General features: G+C 37.3%; 2 protein-coding genes across 3 annotated transcripts; both read right to left on the bottom strand.

Moving 5' to 3' along the window:
• Nucleotides 1-1,633: 1,633 nt before the first annotated feature.
• LOC107174655 (uncharacterized) lies at nucleotides 1,634-2,590 on the bottom strand. Its single transcript, XM_015525719.1, has one exon. It carries the CDS (start codon nucleotides 2,588-2,590, stop codon nucleotides 1,634-1,636), a length of 957 nt encoding a protein of 318 aa, XP_015381205.1.
• Nucleotides 2,591-6,114: 3,524 nt separating this feature from the next.
• Nucleotides 6,115-10,043, bottom strand: LOC102620885 (uracil phosphoribosyltransferase). 2 transcript variants are annotated; one of them, XM_006493527.4, is made up of 12 exons: nucleotides 9,747-10,037; nucleotides 9,556-9,651; nucleotides 9,409-9,487; nucleotides 9,264-9,322; nucleotides 8,879-8,956; nucleotides 8,537-8,618; nucleotides 8,126-8,174; nucleotides 7,798-7,859; nucleotides 7,312-7,379; nucleotides 6,679-6,734; nucleotides 6,549-6,596; nucleotides 6,115-6,420 (listed from the first exon to the last, which is right to left on the bottom strand). In XM_006493527.4, the coding sequence occupies exons 1-12, from the start codon at nucleotides 10,002-10,004 to the stop codon at nucleotides 6,369-6,371; spliced, it is 987 nt and encodes a 328-aa protein (XP_006493590.1). In that variant the 5' UTR covers nucleotides 10,005-10,037; the 3' UTR covers nucleotides 6,115-6,368. The 2 variants fall into 2 exon arrangements, with proteins under 2 accessions (XP_006493590.1, XP_024949367.1); XM_025093599.2 differs by lacking the exons at nucleotides 6,115-6,420; nucleotides 6,549-6,596; nucleotides 6,679-6,734; nucleotides 7,312-7,379 and adding an exon at nucleotides 7,386-7,578 and having other exon boundaries at nucleotides 9,747-10,043.
• Nucleotides 10,044-12,233: the final 2,190 nt, after the last annotated feature.

The following is a 12,233-nucleotide window of genomic DNA, read 5'->3' as shown; positions in this document are numbered from 1 at the left end:
TTCATTCATAATCTCCAACCTCTTAAATCCTAGCCCACTAGCTAGCTTCGGTTGATAAATAATGTGCCAACTAATTAAACTCATCTTACGCATTTCGTCATTCCCACTCCACAAGAATCTTCTGCAAGCTTGATCTATTTTCGTCTTGATACTAGCCGGTAAATTAGTAGTCTGCATAGCATAAATAAGAATTGCTTGGAGGACGGATTGGGTGAGGGTAATACGTCCCGCAAGCGACAGTTGAGAAGCAGCCCAACCCGAAAGTCTTTGCTTCATTTTATCTAGAATTCCCTGGTAGGTTTGCTTTGAAACCCGGCGATGCAGCAGAGGCATGCCTAAGTAATTACCCAAATCTTTTGTGACTGTATACCCCAGTTCACGCCCCAAACGACCAGCTGCAGCCCCGGAGATATTCTTAGAAAAATAAACTTGAGTCTTAGATTTGTTCACCTTTGCGTCGGAGCTCAAACAAAAATCTTCTAAGACCGAATTAATGAAAAAAGCTTGTGCACTAGAAGCCTCTGCAAAGAGTAATAAATCATCAACAAAAAATAAATGGCTTAGGGGAGTACCCATTTGAGTTAATCGAATTGGTTTCCATTGTTTTTTCTGAATGGAGCGATAAATCCCATGACTCAATCTCTCAATGCAGAGAACAAAAATGTAAGGAGATAACGGGTCACCCTGCCGAACACCTTTACTAGGGGCAAAATCCTCCGTTAATTCCCCATTCCACAAAATGTTCATCATATTAGATTTAACGCACTCCATTATTAACTGGACAAGATCGAAAGGCAAAGCTAGCTCCATTAAGGTCTCATGAATAAAATTCCAGTTCAATATATCATAAGCTTTCTCTAAATCAATCTTAATAGCCATTAAACTTTTTTTACCCATCTTCCGTCGCATAGAGTGGACAACCTCTTGAGCGATGATGATATTCTCCGTAATATGCCTGTCGGGGACAAAACTTGTCTGGTGAGGTCCAACAAGATCATGGAGTAAAGCTTGGAGTCTAGTCACAATAATGTTGGTTAATGTTTTATAAAAAAACTGTGCATAAACTAATAGGGCGATACATCTTAAAGGATGTGGGACGCTCAGCCTTTGGGATTAAGACTAGGAGAGTTTTACTAACCTCTCTAGGGATACTGTGCGAATTAAAGATTTCTTTTATACCAGAACTAAAAGACTCACCAACAATATGCCACTGAGCCTAATAAAACCCTGCAGGGTAACCATTAATTCCAGGAGCTTTGAGTAGACTCATCCGACAGATAGCCTTATGAATTTTTTCCTTATCAATCGGCATAGCAAGACTCGCCAAGCGAGTGTGGTCAATTTGAGGAAAACACCCTTGCACGTGATACGGCTGATATGTATCATGTTCAGATTTATATAGAGTAGAGAAAAAATTCACAGCATGGGTTTTAATTTCTTGAGCTTCATAAAGCCAATTACCTTCATCATCCCTAATTGCAGTGATGCGATTACGAGCTCTCATTGTAATGGTTTTTTGGTGAAAAAATGATGTATTCCGATCCCCATATTTTATCCACTCTCTGCGAGATTCTTGATACCATAACAACTCCTCTTGGGACAGTACTTCTTCCAACTTCTTTTTTAAACTTGCCTACAGACGATACAGGCTACTGAGCGGCCGATTTTCCAAGGCTTTTTGAACCCCACCAAGCCGTGCCAGCAATTCTTTTTTCCGTTTAAATATATTGCCAAAAATTTCCCTATTCCAAACAGCTACCTTACTTGTGAAGTTAGAAGCTGCTTGAGCATACGGCATATTTCCCTGCCAATTATCCTGCAGAAAATTCCCAAACCGATTATCTATCATCCAGGCAGCTAGAAAACGGAACGACTTTATACTCCCCACTCCTCTACCATTGCGCTCAAAACGAACCAAAACCGGTCTGTGATCAGATTCAACTCTCGGAAGATTGGTAACTGAGTAATTCTTGAACTTTAGAATCCAATCCTTATTGCTCAAAGCACGATCCAGGCGCTTGGATAAACTCCCACGAGCCCAAGTGAAACAAGGACCACTGAAAGGCAAATCAACCATTTGATTAGCATGAAACCATGAATTAAATATTGGACAAATACCCGAGCTCAGTTGAGACCCTCCACGTTTTTCCTCAGCATATAAAATTGAATTAAAATCACCCCCCACCAGCCAAGGATCATGCATCGAACTCGCAATGCAATTTAACTGATGCCAAAGTTCAGGACGGCGAATGGAGTTGGGGTTCGCATAGATTGCTGTGACCCAAGCTTGAGTAATATTATGGGCACTGATTTTTAAGTGTATAAACTGATTATGATTTAAGGCAACCTCAACTTCAAAAAGATCACGCCATAACACCCAAATACCTCCAGAGAAACCATTAGCCTCCACGCGATGAGAGCGATCAAAACCACTTTTTTTTATAAAATCATCTGCTTTCTTCCCACTTATTCTTGGCTCGAAAATTGCTACAACTGTAGGATTGTAGTTCTTAACTAAAGCAGCAAAAGTTCGTCTAAAAGTTGGGGACCCCGCCCCTTGAACGTTCCAGAATAATATTGAAATTGTCATAAAACAAATATGGATAAAGTGGGTGAGCAGGAATGGCTTACGCACTAAGCCCCACCATCATTCCTCCATGCACTCCAGGAGTCTCCTGTACAACCGTGTCTTCATCATCGGACATAATGGCTTCACCTTCATGTCCAAATACAGGTTGAGAATCGCCCTCATAATTCACCATTATGTCGATACCCCCTGCATCCTTGCCATCGGGAGGCTCCGTAAGCTGCTTTGGAGGAAGTTGCTGTGCAGGTTTGGCAACAAATTTTTTACTTGGTGGCTGTCTTACAGTGGCCTGGTTTCTAACAGGTAAGGTGACAGCCGTATGTTTTGTGGGATCAAGAGTTGTCAATTTGAGGGTAAATTCAACGGGATCACTAGGAGTATGTCTCAAGTGGCTCGGGTTGGGATCATTAGTATTATGAGATAGGATTTTGGTGACATGGGGACGTAAAGTTTCATGCATGGAGCTGGATGCGGTAGGGTGCAGTGGTTTAGGTTTTGGAAACTGTGGTTTTGCCACTTGCTTTCCTTTGGATAGATGGTGATGAGGTTTTAGGATGCGAGAGGATTTCAAAGTAGTGTTTTTTCGATTGTGGAAGTGATCAGTAATGGATGTGGTTGGGTGCTGGGGAGGGACGTGTGTGGGGTTCTGAGCAACAAGCTCCTCTGTAGTTGGTGCATCATGATCATCAGATAAGGCAGCAAAACGAGAGGTAGTATTAAAGTTCTTACACTGATTCCTTTCCGACTCCGTAATGTTCTCCTTATCCACAACTGGTCTAGCTCTCCCTTTTCGCTCCACAACCATCCATGGGCCAAATCTCTCAATGCTGCTGTTGGCCACAGTCGGTACACCGATCTTCTCAAATGATACATTCTCTAATGGATTATTCTCAGGGTTGGTCTCGTTTATCCCATTCGAAGTTTGTTTATGCAAGCAAGCCATGCTGTTGTGACCATACTTACCACATTGGTAGCATATGATCGGCAGCCCTTCATATTCAACCTTCTGAATCCTTCCATCCAAGTTAAACCGAGATACCAACGGCTGAGTAAGAGAGACACGAATAGCAATCCTAGCAAATTTGCCCCTTTTCCCGCAATTCAGTTCGATAATCAATCTTAATGACATTACCCACAAGTTGTCCAATCTTTCTTAGGACACCCCTATCATATAAGTGGAAAGCCATTCTAGGCAACCGAATCCAAACAACTACAGAATCAATCTCTGTTATGGTGCTATCAAAGCTGGGAGTCTAAGGTTGGACTGTTAGATAATGTCCAAAAATTACCCATGGCCCCTCAGTTAACGCATAAACAACATCCTCTGATGAGTTAAGTCGTATTAAATAGTAATTATTTTCAAGGTCGATTACTGAAAAATCCGAAATCATATGCCACATGACCTTCAGCCGATTGCACAAAACCTTATAGCCGATATTCCTCCCCAACAACTTTACCACCACAGAGTTTTGCCACGGTTTAACTAATTTTTCATGGATTCGTTGGGAAAAATTAATAGTTGGCATGGCACCATCGTCCCCAACAATTACGTCTCCTGGTTCAAAGTCCCACTCGTCATCCATCTCAGTATCATCGAAACTTCTCTGTTGAGTACGGGGCATGAGTGCATCCTTGAAAGATAGCGACGGTGGGTTATCCGCATCCATACCATGGCTACGAAAACGAGCCTTTTTGGTAGAACGATCCTCAGGCAGCGGTGGTGGAATCGTTTTCAGTAAACTAGGGTTTTCATGGGTTTCGAGGTTTTCAGAGCTTTCCGACATCTTCGGAGGTTTTTATTAAATATCTTTACGGGTGCATTTACCGATCGCATTTCTTTTTCTTGAATATATACAACCTAACTTGCCTTGCCCTACAAGACAGCTTTGTTTCATTCGCGACTGTGATATTAATCTAATGGTTACAATTCATCTAATCTAACGGCCGCCAGTGCCTGCAGTAGTATACCATATGTCCATTGTCTCCATATAAATTCTTATCTTCAATCCACTCTAGACAGTTCTTGAGAAGCTGCTGAGTCATCCTTCCAACTCATCTTTTGTCGTTTGTAAGTTGCTGCCAAGTCAGCCCAAGCTGATGACTTGTCATCACACTAGAGCTGATGTTCATACAAATTGATGATGTTCATACAGTAATTTTAAAATGCCCTCTCCTGTGAAGGGACTCGAGGGCGCGAACGAACGGAAGTTGATTCCTTTTTGAGAGCATAGGCAAATAAGCACAATAAGCATAGTTCATGAAATGCATTATGAAGCAGCACTCGAGAGAATCCTTGTTACTCAATTACTCAGGATGATCCTGTACTCGAGCCATGAAGAGTTTTACCAGTTTGCCCCTTAAAACTTATTGCGCTACCGCTTTTGAGAGTAAGTGCATAATTATGTAGTATGGTGTATTAGAGCTGTGCATAGAGAGAGATATTAGCTCATATCATTCACTCATACACTACATGTGGCTTACTCATATAAGAAAATGACAATGAAGGCTCTTTCTGTGAGTCATTTAAAATCTCTGGAACAACATACAAAAAAGAAAAAGGAGAAACGCTAAGCTTGATCTGAATAAGTAGGTGGGATTCCTCTTTCTGAACCTTCAAAATACAGTTTTTTCAACTTAAGAAATTGAAACGACTTCAATTAAATATTGGCAATGCATATTGTTGAAAACAATCTGTTGAGCACATGCACTATTTTAAATATTTGCAGGATCCCTGTAATTGGAGTTTCTTGAGACCAAAAAAGAAAACAGAAGAGCGTCTTAACTGGTTAGTTCTGTAACTTCTGTTTGTGAAAAAAAAAGTCAAGCGGGTGATAGATGCAAAACAATTAGTACACATTCACGAGATGAAACGTACCTCTATACCGCTACAACTTCTTTAGAGGCGCCATATTCCTACTTGCCGCTTTCACCATTTGTGCAATTATCTTGTTGCTCATCATTTGCATCCCTGAATATCATCCCTGAATATAAGGCTGATATATAGACCAAAAGAATTCACGACCTCAATTCTCGTACGAGCTTCGTTTTGGTATGGTGGCGGCTGGTGTCCTTGAACATTCTGCAGTAGCTTCTGCTGCTGCCACTGGTGGTTGCGGTGAAGGTAACGGTGGTTGCTAATTTCAGCTTCTGTTTATTTACTAGTTCACGATATGTAGCTTCCGGTCTAATTCTTATGTTCGTTTCTAAATCATTTAAGTCACTTTAATAATATCACTTTTTTCTTTCTTTTTCTAATTTCCCAGTTAATCGACCTCCATACTTGTGATGTGGTGATGATTATTTACTACTAGTGTGGTGCAATAAATTGATGTTCATGTTAAATGTCCCTGTCATTCCATTCCAATTATTATGCCATCGTACCCAGTCAAATTTCACAGAGTAACTTCAGAGATGAAATATTCTGGGTTGTTGCAGAGATTCAGAACTCAACCAAGGATCGGAAGTCCTCTGTTGTTGACTTTATACCAAGGTCTTGGGACCAAAGGGCACAGACCCTAAAAAAAAGGTCAAAAAAAAGGAACAAATTTACTAACAAAATATTTACCCAGTTCACCTAGCATTTACAGTCATTTTACATGAATCTAGAAATTGTTTGAACTAAACAAATCAAGATTCCAACACGATTAAAAACTCAAGAAAGCTTTGAGATTGATGATAGGCTCAATATGTCAAAATTACAGCCGATAAAAAGCAATAGTCTAGAACCGAATGCACCCACAATGAGGGTGACATACTGTTGCTAGTATTACTCGTGTAACTTTTATGTCCCGAAGCTACGATCACCTGCATCTCCAAGCCCAGGAACTATAAACCTGAAATGGCCCATTCAACACAGATTTGAATCAATTGAAAAAAAGCATCTGTTATTAATATCCATGTTTGTAAGTTAAAAAGTAGACACACGATGATCTAGACGATGATTATCAAAAATACTACTAACCCTTTGTCATTGACAGTGGGATCAATAATTCCGGTGTACACATGAAGCCTGAAAAACAAAATACCAAATACAAAAGGCTTTAGAAATGTCCGACTCTCAGACTGAAATTTGAGCATGAAATTATTGTTACCCAGGGAAATTCTCGCTGAGCTTTTGGAGGGCTGGAGGAGCAGCTACAGCAGATATCTGTGACAGTGCAATATCTTTGAGTGGTATGATGAAAAAAAGCAAAATAATAAATACTAATCATTACTAGTGACATTATAACTCAATGGAGGTCGTCATCTTATAAATTCAAACCACCATGTTGACAGGGCAGCCTGATTTTTCCCGATGCGAAAGTTGGCCCAGAAAGACTACTAATGCTTAAAAACCTTCTAGACAACTGGGATCTAATCTATCAGAAGCAATGGAAACAAATCACTTAGAAGCATAGCTATTTAGTAACGTTGATTATATATAAAGGATTTTCTATTGAAGGCTCTTGATCCCCACTTTGCATCACAGCAAAATATGCAAACATCAGTGGATCTTAAAAAACCACTAACAGAACAAGAAAATTGTTATAAGAAATCATGGACTATAATAATTCACGAAAAGACCACTACATCCCTACAAAATTGGCATATATTATAACTACTTTTTTGTATTAATTATAACACTTTCCTCACACGGCACATCCCTAATAACTTGCTGACGTAAAACTGCATCTGCATAAAAGCTTTAATAGAAAATAACAAAGAATGCCCAAATATTTATTTACCACTTTAATTTGCTTGTTCTCCACCCCACATTCCTTTACAAGGTTAAGAGCTGCCACAACTGTACCACCTGAAATTAATTATCAGAAAAATCAATTTATGCTGGTGGAAAAAGAATAAAAAGAAACAAACCAGTAAATATCACACGATGCAGAAAGCATAAAAATTTAGGCAGCATATCTTTGGGCCAAAAAAACTGGAGGCGGCGGCGGCGAATTCTTACTTTCAGTGGTAAGCTAATTACTCTAAGAGATTGTTCAAAGACAAACCTAAGCATGACAAATGATTGATAATGAATACAAATCAGAAGAAGCTCAACCCCAATATAGTTCTGCAATGTTAACAGTAAAACTGCGAGAGAAGTTTTGTTCAAGCAACATCACAAGTTTCTTCATTTGTAAGAGAAAAGAGCAAAGTTAGAAAAAGCTATGTGCTGAAAATGGTATATAGAAAACAAGAATTTTCAGCGAATAGGACATCACAAATACCTGTTGCCAGCATAGGATCTACTACAAATATTCGTGATCCCTCTGGAAATTTTTCAGGCAATCTGCAGAAGTGACAGCACAATATATCAGGGCCAACCAATTTAAAGGATCTTAAATAGAAGTTAGCTTTACACAAACTGACAAATGAATTTGGGAAATAATGTAAGAAATCAAAGTCTAAAACATCTGCTTTCTGCTTCTGAAATTCACTATGATAGAAAAATAAGACAAGTTATTATCGATCTTTGTTTAAACAACAAATAGTGAAGGCCATTTTGTAGGAAGAGGAAAATAAACCTTCCTGATTTATGTAATAGAGAATTCTTACTTATTCAGGTATATCGATGGCTGAAGCGTCTCTTCATCTCTGGATATACCTTAATTTCAAAAACAGAGCACTAAGTAAATAAATGCTCAACCGAAAAGGAAAGAGAGATCTCCAGATTACAGAACAATTTGAAACTATAAATTACAAATATTAGAAGTGGTCAAAAGTGGGTAGTGACCAGAAATTCTAGAAATTAGAAAAGGAAAAGAATTGCAAATCGGATGATCACCATAATTACAAGCGCACACTTACATTCTGCAGTCGGCAAAAATCAGCAACCACAATTTACAAATAACAGTTTATGTTTAAGAATCGTAGTACTCCTTTACACCTCCAATGTTATAACTAAACGAAAACGCAGGCCCAAAGACACCTCATCAACAATGCATGCATGCATCAATACTACTTTACCTAGATGATATGTTTTTATTGCGGGCAAGATTGACGATGCATGCTCCACAAGAACAAGACCTGCTCTCAATATTGGAATAACCTGCAAAATTAAACAAGAATCAGCTATAGGTATGGCTAAAACATCAAATTGGCATTACTTCCAATAAAATAACCTTTATAAATTTACATTCAATCAGAACTGACTTATAGTTATAGAAATGTTAACATTAAAGCTGAACTAATTAAAGCATGGATAGTGAAACCATGTAACTAGTTATACAAATATCAGATGCAAGATAAATACATCTTATGCAATGTACGGTAAAGTAGCAACAAGAAAAATTACAAGTGGATACTTACCGCGACAGGCTCCCTCGGATCAATAAATTCAACTGAAGCAACACCCATTGGTGACTGAATTTCCCCTGAGACAGTAGGCTGACAGCAACAATAACACAGATATTTAGGCAAAAAATATTAAAGAAATATCAAAAGCACTAGGTTCAGCACTACTGATTCTAGGACATTCTAATCATGAATGAATTTCTAGAATATTGATACAGCAACAGAGAATATGACAATTAAACCTCATGCAGCTTGATAACTTATTCAAGTGTCTCAAATGCATAATGAAAATTGTGAAACTAACTTCAAAAAGCTTACTTATAAATTGCTCATATATAAAAATTGTGCAACTACATTTACGACTCCAGCTGTCTGTTAACATTTAATTGTAACGACTTACCAACCAATCCCTCGAAGCCTCATACATAAGTAGTCTCCCTAACTCAGCCATTGCATTCCCTGCCCCAAAAAAAAAAAAAAAAAACACAAAAGCTAACTTTATAATGCCACTAATAATCACAGTAATAAAATCAAATTCAACGTACTGAAAATAGGACAAGGAGTTTGTTCGTTTCTCAAAATTGAAACCCAGTGCTTAATCAATGGATGAGGTGGCACAAACACCTGCAAAAAATCCACAGTCAAAACGATACCGTTTCAGTTGGCAAAGAAGAAGAGTAGAGTGAACTAACAAGCATTCGGTCCCCGGAAATCGACTTCTCTTCAGTGGCCATATGAGACCTCACGGTAACGTAGCTGCGCCGCGGAGTGTCGGAGGAATACGCTATCTGAATTAAAATCAAGGGTGAAATTTAGGTTTTTAAGACAATATTTAAAGGGGAGAAAAACATAAAGGGGAATGGCGAAAACAGAGCTGCGTTACCTTATTGGGACGCTGAGTGAGAGCCCGAGAAGGAAGGAGTTTTAGTAGAAGAGGGGAGCGAGGGTTTCGGGAATCGAGCTGGAGCTGACAAGTGGCAGCAAAACGCGGCGTATCGGTGGAACACCGGATACTAATATTAATGTTGCACGCCATGCATCCGATGGTATCGGATTCCGGGAGAGTTTGCGAGTGTGAGGGAGTTTGCGAAATGTGATTTCCGTGTGAGAGAATTGGATATTCATTCCATGGAAGTATCATTTACTTTAGATAGAAATGTGCCTTTTGAAATTGGCCCATGGCCTATTTCTGGTAATGAAATGTAATCCATTACTTGCCAAATGGGCCAATTATGAAGGGTTGGCGCTTGGTACAACAAGCAATAAGCTAGTAGCTGGATGCAAAAGTCTTTCCTTGAAGTAGTGAAGGGAGGTTTACTTCAACTTAACATTTTAACTTAAATCTGGACATTAAAATCTAACTATTTAATTCAATTCAAGGGCTGTAATTGCTCATGTGGTATTAAAACTCAATTAAAAATGGCTCAAAAGATAAAAAGTTAAGTTGTCGTATTAAATTTTAAAAAAGAAATGGATAGAATATCTAATTCTAAATATATTTCCTTCCTTAATTGAGCTACTACCAATTTATTAGGTGCAAATTATCTTTCTCTAAAACTTTTTTTCATTCTAAAAAAGGATCTAGCTATGGTGCAACGCGTACACCATACCCTTCTTTTTGTCTTTTTGTGATGCCACTGTTGGATCTACACAAAAGTAGTTTCAAGGGCAGGGATGTGCTTGTTTGTTTATTAACAATGCAATCCCTGATATTTGCTAAACATTTATAAAAGTTAAAGTTTACAAAATTTTGTGCAACCATCTTTTTTTTTTCCAAATTCTCTCAGTACGAATCACTAATCATCACCATTGTGTTATATTACCCATTTTTGCAAGTTATAATCAAGAGATCAAACATGCCAGATGCATGAAACTAAAACAAATTTTGAATTTATGTTAAAGTTCTCACTTTTGATCATTTGCTAAAATATTCTTTTTACCTAAGAAAACAAACTAATTGACATAATAAGAGGAGTTTTATTGATAAAATAATTATAATAATTATCCAATTATTAGAAAGCCCTAGAGTTAGATTATTTAAGGAGAAAATGGGGAGACGCATGGAGGCGAAGAGGGGAAGAAGACACAATAAAATATAAAAAATTTCAATTTACTTACCCCTGAATTTCATTGTATGATGAATAGATTATGGGTACAAAAATATATTTATTTGATTTTCTTTTATGTAAAAAGTTCAATTCATTATTACTTATGTGATATAGAGCAAATGAATCTTAAGGCAACAAGTAGTTTCAATGAGAACGTCAAGTTTCTCTTATTGATTGCACGTGATTGATTATAGGTTTAATTGAAAATGGAAAAAAATTGGAACAATGTAGAGGTGAGGGGTTGAAGAAAGAGGAAAAAGAAATTACTTTAATAAACTGTAAATACAGAAGAGATTAGGGGGTGCAGTCAAAAAAGACAAAAAGAAAGGGTATTGTGCACGGTAGGTCAATCCTCTAAAAAATCCATTTAAAAAAAAAAAGAAAATTTTGAATCTTATTCTTTAGCATGGATCAGAGTTGAACTAATTGAACTTGGAATAGATTTCATTGAAAACCCGACTTTTCTGGCTGTCGAGGCAAAAATTTGTAAACTTAAGATCAGTAAAGCTAAAGCTTAAAATATAAACTCAAAAATAAATTTATTCAACTGGTTGCTTAGGAAACCACGCGCCAGAGCTCGCATTTTTGTGACGTGTGCCGCGACTCCATTGAAGGCATTCTCTATATGTGCAAAGTGTGTGCAAACTGAGCGACTCCATTGGCTAAATTTAGTGTGTTTTGTTATGCTTGCAATCTTTAGTTTGTTCCTACTTTTTGTAATTTTGGAGAATGTTTGAGTGATTGGGGTCATATTGCTGTTTTACTTTTGAAGTTTGTAATATGGATTTCTTTATGATGCTGTATTTATTTTTACAGTATTGATAGTGGGACTAATGCAGACCCTTAGATATAAGAGTTTTAATCTGAATCATTCATTTAATATAATAGATAATTAGATAATTAATTAAAATATAGCAGGTAACTTACAGGTTGCAGGTAAATATTAATTTTTTAATTTTAAATCAATATTAATTTTCGAAAAAACCACTCACACCCCTAAGATTTGCTAAAAAAATTATACATGTTCCTTTAGTTTCATAAATAGTCACATAGACCCTCTTAATTTCGTAAATGACTATTATACCTTTTGACTAAATCAATCTAAATAAATATAAATATAGTAATAGGATAAAAATAATAAATAAAAATCATATGATACAAATAAAGTGTTACAATAAATATAATTGATAAAATAACATGTACAATAAAAATTTTGTTAATATTAAGTTATTATTAGTCTATCTTGACGAATGAACTAAAAT

The sequence above is a fragment of the Citrus sinensis genome, chromosome 6, assembly GCF_022201045.2.
Source record: "Citrus sinensis cultivar Valencia sweet orange chromosome 6, DVS_A1.0, whole genome shotgun sequence".
NCBI classification, from domain to species: domain Eukaryota; kingdom Viridiplantae; phylum Streptophyta; class Magnoliopsida; order Sapindales; family Rutaceae; genus Citrus; species Citrus sinensis.
Note: the sequence above shows the minus strand (reverse complement) of the source record. Positions and strands in the feature narration are given on the sequence as shown.